The sequence below is a fragment of the Pholcus phalangioides genome, unplaced genomic scaffold (genome assembly GCF_987345545.1).
Source record: "Pholcus phalangioides strain wild (caught in Gottingen) unplaced genomic scaffold, Ppha-v1.0 ptg000015l_1, whole genome shotgun sequence".
Lineage (NCBI taxonomy): Eukaryota > Metazoa > Arthropoda > Arachnida > Araneae > Pholcidae > Pholcus > Pholcus phalangioides.
The window spans coordinates 103,390,215-103,407,944 of NW_028301608.1; the positions used below are offsets into that span (position 1 = coordinate 103,390,215).

The window sequence follows — 17,730 nt, forward strand, 5'->3', positions numbered from 1 at the left end:
AGCATAAGATAAATAAACGGCAAAAATTTAGATTTGAAGTTACACCAATAAAGCTTTATTTATTGCAGACAAAACCTTAGTGCTACCTTCTTCTTGCATCAGTCAAAATAATTTTTTTACGCATGCTAATATGTACTGCTGAAATTACTGAAAAAATTGAATCAACCTACATTTTGCACAATTTTTCCAGTTGCACTATATATTTCAGTCAGTGTGTACGTGTGCAAAGATGTTTTTCAACTAGAGTATAAGATAACTAGATTTGGGTATCGATCTATGAGAGACCTATAGTAACATATTTAGCAATATGTAATTTAGTAGTAGTAATTTGAGTATTAGTAACTTTGTTGGTATTTATTAGGCTTTATGGGCAAATTACATCCTGTAAAAAACTGAAAAAAACAATCGGGGTAGGGGCTGTATCATAGACACGGGCATAAGTTTTGACGTGAATACGTTTTTCGTGCCGTGAATCTCGTATTGGATGCAGACATAATGTAATTATGTCATTATCATGGGCTTTATGTTTGGAATAGCTAACAAACGATACCAATGTCGTTTATTTTAGTTGTGAACTCGATATATAGCGGAACCGATTTGTTACGAATCATGGCAGCGGGCCTGTCAGACCTGGACTCTGTTCCTTTCGGGATATAAGCCCTTTACCCGTTTGGGTTGGATCATGCTAGAGAAGAGCAGTGGACCTGATGCTCAGACGGGAAGAGGTGTTAAAATCGGAGTGATATTGAATGCAACTGACGATACCCTTGCTTTCGCTTTGCGTACTCTTTGAGGTATGAGCGTACAAATAATTTCGTCACGCAACTTTTTGCGAATGCTCCTAGTATCTTAAGATTATTAGAAAACATGTATTCACGACAAAAACGTTTTGTCATTTGTCTTAATTCAATTAAAATTTCCCGGATGTGCACAAAAGCTATAAGGGTAGGCGTAAGCTTGTATCCGTCCCATGGGCCTGAGCTTCCCCCCCCCCTAATATTTGTTACCGTCTCCATAATATCATATGTAGACATTGTGTTTCAGCCTCCCAAATTTTCTAATAACTCTACGTCTATGACTTTATGTCGCGTGTTTTCGCGCTCAACTGCTTTCCGAAAAACTGGTAAAAGAAATATTTTATTTATAGATGAGAAGACATTGCATATTCCGTGAAATATTGATTGTTTTCCCATTCTAAATATTTTGAATAAATAACATTATGCGTATGCAGTATCTGATTCCGATTCTTCATTGATTATCAAGAAAATTAAACCGCAATCCACGAAAGCAAAATATGCGACTGGGCAGCCATTCCCGGCGTGTTATCGCTGATATTTTACGGTCATTCTAGAAACGTTCGTGATTATGAATCATCAAATGCACGTGCGACAGTGATATTTCTTTTTCTTTGCCGTTGAAGTTGTCCAACATAAGGAAACACCTTCGTGTTCTAGAAACTTACATTTATATATACATTACTATTTTTTTTTTCCTTTTTCTAACTTCATAATTTTCGCCGGAAGGAAAATTGTGAAACGTAAAATTTTCCTCAAACTGTCCACAGCGAAAAAAAAAACGAAAAAAGAAAAATATCATGAAGAAATCATGTTATTTTTTTCTCTTGTAATAGACGTTGTCCTTGAAGTCCGAAAGAACAGATAGAGAAAACAGTGACGCAAAGGACATTTCACGGGCAAAACCTCGAGGGCAAAGATTTCACTTTTCCTCGTAGTGATGCCCGACTCTAAAATATTGAGTAATATCTTCTTTTTCACCTCCATCTTATTCCCATCACGAAGCTTCAGAAACAATCATTCAGTTTTGTTTCCTTCCCTGTTCGAACGCCTCAAAAACTTCTCACGAAACTATATTTTAACATGTTTATTTATCTTATACACACAGAAACACTGAAAATATATCTGTGCACACGCATCATACAATGTAATTCTCGCACGAAGCCTCAAATTTTCAAAAAGTTCCTACAAGCATATTTTTTTGTTTGGTAAAATTAATTTTCGAACGTGCTATTTTATGTCGTGGTATTTATATACATGCAAGTTTAAATATGAAACGTGGTTAAGGTGAAAAATCGTGTCTACATCGGTCGGGATTAAATATTGTTTGAGTTTTACATGATTATTTTTGTGCTAGACGTCATGAGTTTTTGTCTATATAAACATACGAGCTAGTCCGGAAATCTAGGAGATTCAAAATAGCAAATCTATTGAAGGTATAAAGGTCTTCAACATTTTTTTAAGTCGTGAGCACTGCCTGTACCTATCATTTAAAGAAGAGCACCCTTACGGCAAATTACACTTGTGAATGCATGAAATCAGGATGATTTCAATCCTTTTGAATGTAATTTGTACAACGCGGTTTAATATTGGTACGTTTATCAAGTACTCGCGAGAACGAAATCGGACACGAGCACCGAGCACCCTGGGTGCTTCGAGGAGCACCGTGTTGAAGATGCCTGATATAGACAAACGGGTTTTTGCAATTTGAAAGATAAGGTTCCAAAGACTTTTACTTCTACTTACTACAAAATTTCTACACGTACAAATTTAGTGGCGCGGAGGATGTCGTCTAATTGTAAGTAAAAAATACCAGCCGGTCTCCTATTTTAAAAAAAAATGTCTTTCTGCAGAGAAGAATTCAGGCCCACAACACGATACTGGCATAATATGAACAATTCAAGCATTTACGATCTTCAAAATATGGAAGGCAGATGACAGCACCAGCAAGAATACGAAACGAGCTTAATATTTTGACAGCATAAATACGTTGGGGCTGCACATACACTCAGTACGCACATTCCGGTGTGTATCAATTCGTTAGAAATTCCGAAGAGGAATGTATACGAGATGCTTGTGCCGTTAAATACAAATAGAACGCCACTACAGGCAAAATGGCCAACGAGAAGGCTGAGCAGATGTCCATAACACATAACAAATATGGATGTCTAAATATGGAAGTTTCTAAAATACAGTAACTTAAACTGTAAACAATATATATACATGATAAAATATTATACAAAGCCCATAAAGAATACTTAAATACAAATACAAATACAATGCCTTGTTGCCTTATTTTAGGTATGGATAGCTTCTCGATTTACCCCAACATGCTTATCTTTTTAAACGTGTCAATTGTGTTGCAATTTACTACCTTCGGGGGTAAGATATTCCATTTATTAACAACCCTATTAGAGAAAAATTCCCTACGACACCATAACCTCGCATTGTCCCTTACCAATGGATACTGGTGTCCCCTTGCCAAAGCGTTCGATTGACGGTGTAACAATAATTCATGGTCCACCCTATCCATCCCATTGAAAATTTTGAACACTTCGATCACATCTCCTCGACACCTGCGTTCATCCAATGTAAACATATTCAAAAACGATGAAGTCTCTCTTCATAACTCAATCATGTTTTTGCTGGTCCTTTGCGTACGTCAGAGGTCCGGTAACACGATGCCGGCCGACGTTCAACCCATGGTTTTGGTGGATGGCGGAGCTTTCCTTTTTCCAGCATGACCCAGCCTTAAGATGGCCTGCTTATATCCCGCAAGGGACAGAACGGGGGCCCTGTTTGGTGTTTCCATAACTCAAGCCCAATAAGGACAAGCATAGCTCTTCTTATTATAGTTATTTAAAAATTCTTGAAAATTCTTTAAGCTGTTTGTCTCTATCTTTAACAACTTTTTCTCCCTAAACCCGGTCCAGACTTCTGGACCATCCATTTTATTATTTATATAATGATTCAAAATGCTATTTGAATAATTCAAAATGCTATTTGAATAATTCAAAATGCTATTTGAATAATTCAAAATGCTATTTGAATAATTCAAAATGCTATTTGAATAATTCAAAATGCTATTTGAATAATTCAAAATATGATTTGATTATCATATCGATGATGAAAATGATCTGCTTCGTCATCTAAGCTTGAATACGTTCTCCAAAGTTCTGAAACACTTATCAAAGTGTCGACTTTCTCAGTTGAGATGTCGTGGCACATGGCGTCTTTGTTCCGTTCTGCGTGAAATTTTCGATTTTGTGAAATTTATTATTATTTTATTATTATTGATATTTTTCGCTCTTAAATAAGGCCATCAATAGAGAAATCAGCAGGTGTTATTCAGATCAAGTGATCTGAGTGTCTATCTAAATTATGAAGAACTACATTCAATCGTAAAATGAATATAGAGACTTATCTATTTCCAGCATCGATCGCGACTTCATCGAAAGTTTCTGCGAATGTGTGGTATAAATTTTCACGCAAATGTTGTAAAACTACATTTTCAAATATTATATCCTTGTTACATCAAGAATATGTCTGAATTTAAAATTTTGTCTGTGTAAATTAAATTACTTATATAAGTAGCCCAAATGAATTTTACATCAAAAGCATAATTTTTGTACTCAATATTTTCCGGCTTCTAGTTAAATAGACAGTGCGTTGAAATTATTATCATTAAGCAATTCCAGATAACCTATCGCTGTAGAGACTGGTAGAGGGGTTTAGTCGAAAAGAATACGTTATAAAAGGGCAAACAGCGTCAACTAGTTAGACCATTTATCACTCGTAAGTGGTCTAACTAGTTGACGCTGATAAATTTGGTTCGTGCGTTTGTTGAGTTAATTATAATCTCGTTGTTATATAATGAATTATTTTTCATTTGACACACTCCATGTATTTTAGGTTATTTTTTCTCCAAGTTTTGCGCTGTTATTATCCTATATTCATTGTAAAACATCAAAATCGTTAAATATTTTTGTTTCCATAAATATTCAAAAATTTATGAATCAAAAATATTCGATTCATTCATATTATACATACATCATCTGGATCCTAATTTTCGCATAGGTAATTAGGGCATTTTAAGAGACCTCGTCTGATTTGGATGCCCTAAATTTAAACATAAAAAATTCACAGATAAACAAAATATATTTTCTCTCAGTCAGCTCTCAATGCAATTCCTCCTTTTCATATGCTTGCATCAAGTTAAATGGTACCTTTAAGTCTAACATTCAAATACAAATTAAATGGCCAAAACAGGCAAGTTTCCCAACGAGTTGACTGAGAAAAGAAATGCTGGTATAAATACGGATTTCATGCAATATGTAAAGCTATGTTGAACACCGTCGAGATATGGCTGAAAAGCTCAATCGATCGTTATAGGCTCAACTGGGAGCCCGCAACATGAATTTCCTTTCGCCGGCAACTGGGCCGGTCGGCAACGTCGATACATGCCTGAAAATCACACAACCACGCCAAGTGAGGTATCTGTTTGCGTGGCGACGATATCCGAAAGCTGTTTTGTAAATTTATATATATTGTAAATTTTTGTAATATTTTTATTGCTATTGTAAATTTTTTATTTCTAATTTTTTAATGTTTTCTATTGTCGTGCATGTAACGCATCTGTAATTTATGCATGCATTCATAATAAGCCCCCACCACTCTCCAGTCCCTCATTCGAGGCAATGGATAAAATTGGCATTCATCCTTAGATCCTGGGATATGAAATGAAATGACATAGTGTACATTGGAAACCAAATTGGTACTGGACCAGTTAATGTAATAATGCGATACTTTAGCTATAATAGTAATTTTGGAAAAGTCATTCGTCAAGTCCACGTTCATGTGATGTGGCACACATAAATAAACATATTATGTATCTGAGTGTCAACTGCTCAAGTTAGTTTCAACATTTCATGAAAAACTTCGATAAGGTCAATGCAAAACAAACATCATGGCCTCTATAAAAGGGATACTGACAGGGATACCTTGAATATATTTGAATATACCTTGGCACCTTGCTAGAAGTATTTGCGTGGGATCCACCAAAAAACCTTGGCCTAGGGTCCTTATCTAGAACAGTGGTTGTAAAAACGCATAATAATACATATAACATTCTGTAATAATGTCTTGTAGGATATTTCCAGAAATTTCTAGTGTCAATAAGGCAGAGCTATTGAATTTGATTCGACATAATATTTAGCGAGCAATTGGGCATGGCCTGATTGAATTTTAACCTGACAATTTTCAGTTTAATAATATGAAACACGTCTTCTCTATCAATCGAGCTAATGTTTCCCACATTTTAAAGAACTGTTGTTTTACTAAAAAATTACTGAAATCTTTTTCAAAAATGTCAAATTTAAAATTACTTTACTGTGTTTCATTTTGAATACGCGCGATCTTATTCATCCAACGCTAATTTCCATGTTGCATTTAGAGAGCCAATGCTACTATTCTTGGGGTTCTTGATCTGTGATCCGCGTAGCCCTTAGAACTCCTTGTACACTTCCCGGTGGGGTCTGTGGCTTTCCCAGGAGATAAATCAGGAGATGAAATAAATCAGTAAATTTGATAAATAGGCTATAGGCTGTAAGAAAAATGGGCTGTGCCATAGAAATTATAAACAAAAACGGGCTGTGGCAGTCAGAAAAGGTTGAGAACAGTTTGTTTAGCGTTTGTTTATTTTACTTCTTCATGGTTGTTGTTCTGGTTATTCAAGAATTCAACAAAACATGAAAGTAAATATGTGGAATAATTTTTTCCTAAAAATTTCGTGGGTTCTGGGCATGTGTCCCGTTTGCCTAACGGAGAAAAGAACACTGGGATTGTAGCGATAGTTCTCTCCTTTGACTCATAGTCTAATAGTCTTTTATACAAAAAGTTGAGGACTTTCGTGAGAATTTAGAAACAATAACATATCACTTAGAGGTAAGTATGATTGTATGGCGACCTCTTTATTAACAAGAGAAGAATCCGTCACGGAGGATTATTTAGAAAAATGACAATTTTTCTTCCTTTTGCAGAATCACCATTTATCAGGTAACGAAATCTCCACACAAAACACAAGATAGCCAGCTGTCCAGTTTTGAAACGTGAGCTCATTTTAATCCCAAACGCAATGATAATCTCTAGTGTGCATAAAAAGACTTTATCAATTAAACTTTACATTGATATCTTTCTTTCCAAGAATTTTACTATATAAAAATAATTCCACATGTAATCCAACAAGATAAAGGCCATGTCAAACCGTTTTCACAATTTCACCATAGAGATAATACATTGGGTTTACTTAACTTGAACTGAAAAATGTCATAGAATTTAGGATATAATTTTAATCATATTCAAAATTAGAATCTCTCATGCATTTAATTCCCTATTTATCTCATGTTAATTAATCGTATCTTGAGAAACAGTGAGGGGAAAGTTCCACGGGAAATGCCTAGGCATCTTCTAACCGCGGCCTTTGATTTCATGGAAATGGCAATGTTGTAGAAATTTCCCTCTTCGCACGTCAAATCCTTCGATGGTCAAAAGGAAATACACTTCATTACGAGACTCCATAATAAATTTCACTTGAAACAAAAAAATTACATGCGTAAACACATTAGAGGAAAACGAAGGGCCGTCCGGTGTCACGACCAACAAGACCGATGTTTGATTGAAATACGTTTTGTAACCTTTTTGCCCCACCCACCGAGAATGTTTTTTACAGAGAAAAGATTATTGTATTTCATGCTCATTAAGTAACGTTGTAGTAAGTACTCTCTAGAAAACACGCATATAATTTTACGTTTGCGAATGGTTTTTTTTTTTCTTTCTTTCGTATCCTTTATGGGTATTTTAATACCGATAGAGAGAGAGCCTGTTCGTGACGTCACTGATTATCTCCGACACCCCTAAAAAATCTGAGGACATAAAATCTAGGGAATATTTTGTATAAATACATTCCGGACTCCACCGACGTCCTTAATTGTCAGGCATTTTTTCTACCTAAGTCATTTTATACCCCGCCCAAATCGAACCATGAACATGCTATGTACGTCAACGTTTCTCTTGCTTGTTGGTAAGTAAAATATAAAGAATTATTAAAATATATTTAATTATCATCATATTTTGATTGTAATAGATGGAATTATAACAATGAAATATATACAATTTTTTTTCTCTGTCGTAATTATCTCTAATATATTACCCAATTTTATCCTCACTGTATTCTACGAGGACGAGTCATTAAGTAAGTCACAAAAGATAATTAAAAAATAACTTGCAGAGATAATCGCTTCAAAACTATTTTTATTTCTCAACACATAATCTCCACCAATATTTATGCGCATATCCCGCAGTTGTATCAGTGCTCCAATACCAGCTACATAAAATTATTTGAGTTGCTGTCTCAGCCATGTTAGGACTTCATCTTGAACATCATCATCTGCAAAGTGTTTGCCTCCAAGATTTTTTTTTTTTTGTGGGCCAAACACATGTGAAAATCACTTGGAGCTAAGTCGTGGCTGTAAGGTGAATGTTTGGAAGAAGTGCTACTGGGCCCATTTCCAAAATCGAGGTGAACATGTGAATTCTCAATCATACTGCGATGTTCCATTGAAGCTTCGGACTGCAATTCAGAAAAAGCGTCCAAGCCTATTGACCCAAGGAAGAGAAATGCTTCATCCCGATAATATGGGACGTCATACAGCTCGCCTTACACAGAAGGCAGTCAGGTTGGCAACCCTCTTCAGTATCCGCGCATCCTGACGTGGCTGAGACAGCAACTCAACGACTTTTATGCAGCTTGTATTGGGAGCATTGATAAAATTATGCATAAGTGGATTAAACTTTAGTGAAGATTGTGTTAAGAAATAAAATTGGTTTTAAAATTAATATCTCTGCAAGTCATTTTTTAATTATCTTTTGTGACTTACTTAATGACTCAATTAAGTATTTTGGCATACAGGTCACGTGTGTTTCTTGGCTATACCTCCTCGTACATGGAAATCATTAATATAAATATTGTTTGGATTACGCAGTTACAGAAGTGACGAAATTACTCCTGTTTGATATATATATATATATATATGTATATATTCTGATTAAGCTGAAATATTTTAAAAATAGACGGTTTAATTATGAAAAAAATTTCATTAATCTTAATCAAATTTAGACATACCTTATATTGAAATACTGTAGCATTAACTTCTTTTTAATAGGCCTATACAGGCTGTCCCAAATTGTTTGCAGAGCTGATACCTTTGCAACGTTCAATTTAGAAACATACTTCTGATTACAAAATGTTTTCAAATGAAGTGCGGTTAATCAAAATGTCTTATACTTCGAAGGAGTCGTATACAAAAAAATGAATAATTTAACTTTTTATACAGTCTCCGTTCACTGAAATTTTCAATTAGTGAAATGTAAATGCGACTCTGAGAAGTCACGAAATAATGTATATTTTTAATTAAATGCAATATTAACGAAGATATTTCACTTTGAAGTTTTTAACATTTATCGTCAATGATTAACTTAAAGTTGCAAAAATTCTCTAATTTTCCAAATAATTGTCAAAAAATGTAATTGGTATTGATTGTGAATTAAGAAAAAATGATCGAGCTGATTTCTATACAGTCCATGAAAATGGCAACTTATGATACAATGAAAACTTGTCAACACTGTGATAAGCTACTAAAGCACAGTGAATTTATGTATATTTATATATGAACAGTGTGATTCAAAACTCAACGTACAAACTTTTATGGGAGAGGTAGAAACACAAAAACAAAACAGAATCACTTAGGAATGTATCATAACTTTTTCTTTTTTTTTGCATAACTGTGGATGGTAAGAACTTTAAGCACTTGTGAAACATGACGTGTACACATACTGTCATCGTGCAAAGTATCGCTAAATAAAGAGTTTTTCCACCCATTATTGGCTTGTCATTTATGCATCTTCGTTTATCCTCTAACTGATCAGGTTGGGGTTTCCGGTCATACATTCCTACGTGAGTCTGTTTTGTTTCTGTGTTTTCTACCTCCTCTAAAAGTTTGTACATTGAGTTTCGAATCACCCTGTGTATATATTAGTGATTATATATTTTATATAATGTTCTTTTGTTTTGTTTTAACAGAACACAACAAAATACATAAGAACAGAATAACAAACACAAAAATACACCAGAAATAAACAAAAAGGGACATATACATTCACCGAATATGTGGCTTTTGAGGGTGACCTTCAAGGAACTACTCGACCTTCCAGAGGGTCAATAATAGTTTCTAATATTGAATTCCTATTTCTGATAAAGCAACTTGTTATATAACTTTCTATACAAAATATACTTCCATAAGAATGCACAATTTGTGTTATAACATTTCACACAAACAATTACAAATTAATACAATTACAGTATGTTCGGTTCATAGTAGGATCTCTTCAGACTTGGATAATTGATAAATATATAAATTATTGATAAATATACATATATATATATATATATATATATATATATATATATATATATATATATATATATTTGTTAAAAATTATTATTTTTAGATTTTATATCGTGATTACATATTTAATATCTCGATAATTATTGCATTTGAAAATATGAAACGTTATGAAAATGAGTGGGATCAACATTTCAATAATTGGAACTTTTATCACACCGGGAATTTTATGAGAAGTTAATTTCTCTATTTTGTAATTGAAAGTATGGTTGTATATAAATGTAATATAATTATATTATACAAATTTAAATTTATATTTTTCAATTTTATTGAACAGGACCTGGATATGAAACCTTTAAAATTGTTTACTCTGTCATCGTGACAATTTATGATAGCTTAATTGAATTGATACATGTATGTGTGATTGGCAGTGTTTTTTCTCTTAGTTGGATCGTATGCAGCAGCAGTGCCGAAATGCCACATGGAAACACTCATGAACTGCGGAGAGCCGTTACACGATTTCAGAAAAGAAATGGGATCGAAATTTCCCACAAACGAGGCTCAAGTTGTCTCACTTTGCTCGTATGTATCTTAAAATTTTCAAATTCTTCATAATTTGTCTGCTAAATCGTTGAGCTAGAACGTAGCCAGAATGAATATCTACTCTATAATATAAAATCACAAACTCCAAAAGGGCCTGTTTCTAAGCAACCGAAATTAGTGACGATTTTATGTTACGGAAATGGGTGACGGAAATCTGTTACGTTTTTGTGTTACGGAAGTCGGTTACGTTTTTGTGTTACGGAAGTCGGTTACGATTTTGGGTCAAATATTCATTTAACTGTAGCACATATCGGGACCCATTTGACCCATCGGGACCATGTTATGTGCATGCATCGAGAGGCTTCTACATCCTACAGCAGAGCCCTTAGGCTGGAATTTAGATGGCAAGCCCCCAAACCAGCTTTTCAGGGGCCCCTCTGTGGTTAATTTATAGTGTGAAAAATCAAAAAGTGATAAGAATCGTTGTGGCCCCCGTCAGCCCTGCACTTGTGGGGGGGGGGAGGTCATGCCGAGAGTTCTGTATATGTATAATATACATACATCAGTGCTCCCAACACACAGGGTCGGGGTACCCGGGGGGATTGCACGTACAAGTTAAAAGTTTCCATTTCCAGGGGCCCTTGATGGATCTCATTGTTTTCTTGCTGCTTTAACGTTGAAAAATTTGCGATAGCGGAAGCAAAAGATATATCCAGTCTGGGGCCCCCATAAAATTTGTGAATTCGGTCACGGGTAGTTGCATGGGTGGGCCTGGATTTTATTCGTTGGTAAAACCAATACAAATGAAAAATTTTCATGGCACTCGCACCGGGGGATGACCGACAAGCTTCCAAGTCGGGGACCCATGTTTACGGGTTTCATTTTGGGGGTCCTGGATGAATCTCATTCTTTTCTGTTGTAGAATTTGCAACAGCGGAAGCCCGAGATAAAGCTAGTCTGGGGTCCCACTAAAAGTATGCGAATTGGTGTCCCGGATAATTGGTTGGGGGCCCTGGATTTCATTCGTTGGTAAAACGAATACAAGTGCAAATTTTTCATGGCACTCGCACCGGGGGATGACCGACAAGCTTCCAAGTCGGGGGCCCCATGTTTACAGGTTTCATTTTGGGGCCCTGGATGAATCTCATTCTTTTCTGCTGTAGAATTTGCAACAGCGCAATCCCGAGATAAAGTCAGTCTGGGACCCCACTAAAAGTATGCGAATTGGTGTCCCGAGTAATTGGTTGGGGTCCCTGGATTTTATTCGTTGGTAAAACGAATACAAGTGATAATTTTTCATGGCACTCGCACCGGAGGATGACCGAAATGCCTCGAAGTCGGGGACCCCATGTTTATAGGTTTCATTTTGGGGCCCTGGATGAATCTCATTCTTTTCTGCTGTAGAATTTGCAACAGCGCAATCCCGAGATAAAGCCAGTCTGAGGCCCTACTAAAATTATGCGAATTGGTGTCCCGGGTAATTGGTTGGGGGCCCTGGATTTTATTCGTTGGTAAAACGAATACAAATGAAAATTTTTCATGGCACTCGCACCGGAGGATGACCGACAAGCCTTGAAGTCGGGGGCCCCATGTTTACAGGCTTCATTTTGGGGGGCCCTGGATGAATCTCATTCTTTTCTGTTGTAGAATTTACAAAAGCGGAAGTCCGAGATAAAGCCAGTCTGGGGCCCCATTAAAAATATGCGAATTGGTGTCCCGGGTAATTGGTTGGGGGGCCCTGGATTTTATTCGTTGGTAAAACGAATACAAATGAAAATTTTTCATGGCACTCGCACCGGGGATGACCAACAATCTTCCAAGTCGGGGGCCCCATGTTTACAGGTTTCATTTTGGGGGCCCTGGATGAATCTCATTCTTTTCTGTTGTAAAATTTGCAACAGCGGAAGCCCTAGATAAAGCCAGTCTGGGGCCCCACTAAAAGTATGCGAATTGGTGTCCCCAAATAATTGGTTGGGGCCCTGGATTTTATTGGTTGGTAAAACGAATACAAGTGATAATTTTTCATGGCACTCGCACCGGAGGATGACCGACAAGCCTTGAAGTCGTTGGGCCCCATGTTTACAGGTTTCATTTTGGGGGGGCCCTGGATGAATCTCATTCTTTTCTGTTGTAGAATTTACAAAAGCGGAAGTCCGAGATAAAGCCAGTCTGGGGTTAAAAGTCCCCACTAAAAGTACGCGAATTGGTGTCCCGGGTAATTGGTTGGGGGCCCCTCGATTTTATTCATTGTTAAAACAAATACAAATGAAAATTTTTCATGGCACTCGCACCGGAGGATGACCGACAAGCCTCGATGTCGGGGGCCCCATGTTTACAGGTTTCATTTTGGGGCCCTGGATGAATCTTATTCTTTTCTGTTGTAGAATTTCCAACAGCGAAGCCCGAGATATAGCCAGTCTGGGGCCCCACTAAAAATCTGCGTATTGTGTCTCCGCTACTGGATGTGGGGCCCTGGATTTTATTCGTTGTAAAATTGATAAAAATGAAAAATTTTAGTAGCCTCTCACAGGGGGATATCCGACAAGCTTCTAGGTCAGGGCTCCATGGAAATGTTGACATGTTCTAATTCGGTGCCGCTGGATGTATCTCATTGATTTTTGTTGTTTAACATTGTAAAATTTGCAACACATCGGTAGCCCAAGATATATCCAGAGTGGGTCCCCACTAAAATTCAGCGAATTGAATTTGAGGACACCCATGGGGAAGTTTTCTGGGGGTACTTGATGAATCTCATTTGTTTTTTGTTGCTTTATTATTATTTTTATCAAAATTCGCTTCTGCAGTAAGCTGGTGTTTTCACACGTCCCTTTCCATAGCACGCTGATGAAGTGGAACGAAATAAACACGATATGTTCTGAAGAGAAGTGAGGGGTTGGCCGCCAAAGGCGGCAAGGTGTAACACCCCTAGTTGAACAATAATAATATTGGTATTCACTCATATTAAATCATATTTAATATTAAATTATATACATAAATACAGGAATCACACATAGCTAACAGCAAGTACCGCAAATTACTGGTGAACTGTTGATCCTAGAGGCACGCTTCCAGTTAGAAAAAGTATGCAAATAACGTGTAGATCTCAAATAAGTCGTTCATATTGTAAGGGGTTGTATAGTTATTAAAATAAAAAAAATAAATTTTTTATTGCTTTTGAAAAATTACTTTTTCATACGGACAGGCTGTGTTCAAAAACCCAATTAGAAAGTTGTCCTGTCTTTCCTCCTGAGGTAAAAAAAATCCACGTTCCTAAGTGCAATATTCTAAATATTTAAATTCAAAATCAGAGAAAAGGTGTGGGGAAAACAGCATATATATCCACCTTTTCTCCGTATTGGAATTCAAATATCTCAGAGAATATTGCATTTGAAAACGTGGTTATTTTTTTACTCGTAACATAACGCAGTAAAGATTTTATTTTGTATCGAAAACATATGAACTTATACAAACTACAAATTTCATGTATGTTTGCGTGAATATAAAATTTCTTATCTGATTGTTATTTTTACCGTGTGTTTTATGAGTTGACGAACATGCTCTCTTTTTGAATAAAATCTTAAAGAAATCTCTTACTATAAAATACAGTACTCGTAAAATTCTATTGTCGACTCTAAAGTTGAAGTAAAATATGAAGAATATTGTATTTCGGACGGAAACTCATCTGCAATAGCGGCATCTCTGTAAAATAATTGTTCAAAATGCAAAAATTACAAATTTTATACCTAGCTCTTTTTGCAATAAAGAAAAGTGCTCGTTATTAAAATAGGAATCCCTTTTTATTAGTTTAAAATAAAATTTTCCAGTAAAGGGCCGATGAAAGCTCACAGGGACATCATTAATTGAAATTTTCGGTTTTTGTCACCTTTACGTGCTAAAGTAATTGTCTCAAAAATTTTCGATACTTCGAAAAATTGTAAAACAAGCCGGATATCGAGTGCTCCATTCACTGATATCTCAGTGAAATTTCATTCAAATGTCACGAGGTGAATTTCTTCAAGCACAAAAAAGAAAAGAATGAAATCTATTTATTTATACTCTTTGGATTAAAATATAAATTTTCAAGTTTGTTTTTTGTTCCCTCCATTTTGTAGAAAGCTTGATGAAGCAAGCGCTTGTGTGGACAAATTCAAGCAGCAATGCATGACCCCAACGCAGCTACAGATCATGAAATTCGTGACTGAAGGAGCGTACGCGGTATACAAAGATTTCTGCACCTCTGGATCGGAAATCAGAACAGGTGAGAAAATACGCCGCTTGATGACAAGCTAGGTTGAAATGCAAAACACGGTCCCCTTCTGGCACCACAAGTCATTTTTAACGCCAAGGTAGCTCCAGAGATCCTCATCCATGTTGCATTCATCTTGCCAGAGTGGTGTGATGCCACACGCCCTCGAGCCCATCTGAAGGAAATGGTGCGCAATTCTGCTGGGCCTTTCTAAATATCAAGATTTAGTTGGATACATACATATAAACTACTCCCGAATCTCGATTGAACAGAGTTTTATTGAACCTAGGGCTACCTGAAAAATGGGATGGCCCAGTAATGACCTGCGGTCTGTCACAATGAGGGAATTAAATTATGTGTATCGTTTTCTGTACGGAAAATTAATTTCGGACTAAAGTATTAAAGGGAATTAATGATTTTTTTTTCTTTGTGCCAGATTATTTGGAACACGCCGAATGTATAAATTCAGCCTATGGAAGTGATGAGTTCAATAACATGGCGACTTACGTGGAAGCCGGACTGGAAACCTTATCTACCAGAAAACAAAGTGAACGTCTTTCTACAGCTTGCTGGTAAGAAATTTAATCATTAAAAACTGGGTAGGGTTGCTTTTTTTTCGTATTCATTATAAAATTAATTTTTACCAATACAGTGGCAAAATTGTTAAAATTGGGAAAACGGAAAAATAGAACAAAATATATCTGTACCTCAGTAGTAATGGAAATACGATAGTATGGTTCTGAGAGGTACAGATATACTTATATTGCATTGTGGGTGTTATGTAATTGTTAGTTGTTAGAACTATATATATAATATTGATGGATACAGTTTTCACTATTTTTTTCATATTTTTTTTCACACTAATATTAGTTAAGAAGTATATTTGTATACAATATCACTCTTTCACGTGCGTTGCGTGAAGTTGTGTGTAGTGTGAGCAAAACTGTTTCAGCACGTTTTTATAACGAGTTAATTTTCCTTAACAGCAACAACAAAAAAGTTTTTCTTTAAGGTTTCAAAGGTTTTCTGTAAGATATAAGCAGCTGTGGCATAGAGTCTAGAATTTTTGTTTTATTCAGTGTTTCACCAAGGGATTGGATAAATGCTGGATAGAAAACACTGAGCTAAATTCATTGCACTCCTATGTTATCATTCATGTTTATGGGTTTCGTTAAGAAAAGATATATGCGTTTCATTAAGAACTTGTTTGCGAACAACCTACGTGGACAAAATTATTTTTATTCGTGTTTATCTCCAACCCTATTGCCTAATTATAAGGAAAACGGGTAATTGTAAGGTATCTCTGATTCCAGAGATTTAAAAAACCAAACTAGTTCTAAATGTTTAGCCTTTGTAAAAGGTGAAAATTCTCCGAATTCGTTTCATAAAAGTAAAAGTTCAAGTTGTATTTTTTTATTTAAATCGTTTTAAATTTAGGAGTTATGAATGCCTGCAATGCAGTTGTCTATCAATAGAATGATATCCTTTAATCGTTTTTTTTCTCTATTGCAGTAGCTACAAGTGGATGGACAAAAACATGAGGGCATTCGGTGAAGAGAAATGCGGTGAGGAAGCCGTAAATTCATTCGAAAGGGTCTCCAAGATGGCTGTTTCCACTTTACCTGACATGTTTTGCAATGGATTTGATCCCGAAGGCGACCAATGCAAGAGCGTACTTCCCGCTCCCGGATCCAAGCCGACTGGAAACCTGAGGAATTCCCAAATCGGAAAAATGTTTTCAGCTCTTTACTTAGAAGATTGAGATAAAGTAACATTACAATCCTCGCGATTCCTCTTAAAAAAACCAAACGAGCTTCGCTGTGTTATGCGCAAAAGTTCGACTTGTTCACGAGAAGATAAAGTTGTTGATTTTTGAAATTAAAATGTTTTGATTACAAAATAGTGTTTTGTAATTATCAATAGCATATTTGCGTTCAGTTTGGAGTAGATGTAATCATAATTCGGAGACTCTAGCATCAAGATCGTTTTATGCAATGGTAACAAGACTCGGACCAATATATGATTGATAGTTGTAAAGGAGAAGGTACAAAATGGGGGCCACATGTTTCATTTTGAGGTCTGGCCAGCTAGACAGACTGTTCCAAATCGTTTGCACAGCGGTTATCTCTGCAACCGTTGATTTTCAAAAACATGCTTCTGGTCAAAAAAAAATTCCAGAAAACGTGCGGTTACTCAAAATGTCTTAAATTTCCCGAAGGAGCTGTATACATAAAAATTAACTTTTGATGTACTAATACATATCTAATTAGTAAAATGTAATAAAATGAGAGAGAGAGAGAGAAGTCATTTAAACAAATATAGCATATTTTTAAATACAATATTAACGAGATATTATGCTTCGAAGTTTTCATCATTTGCCACCATTGATTGAGGGTGGGGTTCCCAAATTGCGAATTGTAAACTAAATTCACACAAAGCTGCGAAAATTCTGCGATTAGAAAAAAAAGGAATTGTTATTTATTTGAAATAAAAAATAAATAGTTCCTATTCTACTTTTCTTTCCATTATATTTGTGTACAATCCTTAAAATGACAACTTTTGAGCCAATGAAAGTTTGCCAATGCTATATATATTTAATGTATCAATAAATATTCCACTTAAAATATGATTTTTTTTTTTTTTTTTTTTTTTTGAGAATGACAAAGGAGGAATGTCAAATTAACTTGTC

The 17,730-nt window shown here is 35.7% G+C and overlaps 1 protein-coding gene across 1 annotated transcript; it reads left to right on the plus strand.

Moving 5' to 3' along the window:
- The first annotated feature begins 7,368 nt into the window (after window positions 1-7,368).
- On the plus strand, window positions 7,369-16,941 carry LOC149077229 (uncharacterized). The gene is made up of 5 exons (XM_089244966.1): window positions 7,369-7,872; window positions 10,699-10,834; window positions 14,908-15,053; window positions 15,478-15,613; window positions 16,554-16,941. Exons 1-5 carry the CDS (start codon window positions 7,833-7,835, stop codon window positions 16,801-16,803), a joined length of 708 nt encoding a protein of 235 aa, XP_089101092.1. The 5' UTR covers window positions 7,369-7,832; the 3' UTR covers window positions 16,804-16,941.
- The last annotated feature ends 789 nt before the right edge of the window (window positions 16,942-17,730 follow it).

Coding starts and splice junctions, on each gene's coding strand:
- LOC149077229 (XM_089244966.1), top strand. CDS start 7,833: ATGAACATGCTATGTACGTCAACGTTTCTCTTGCTTGTTG. Junction 7,873..10,698: donor AACGTTTCTCTTGCTTGTTG/GTAAGTAAAATA, acceptor TTTTTCTCTTAG/TTGGATCGTATGCAGCAGCA. Junction 15,614..16,553: donor CGTCTTTCTACAGCTTGCTG/GTAAGAAATTTA, acceptor TCTCTATTGCAG/TAGCTACAAGTGGATGGACA.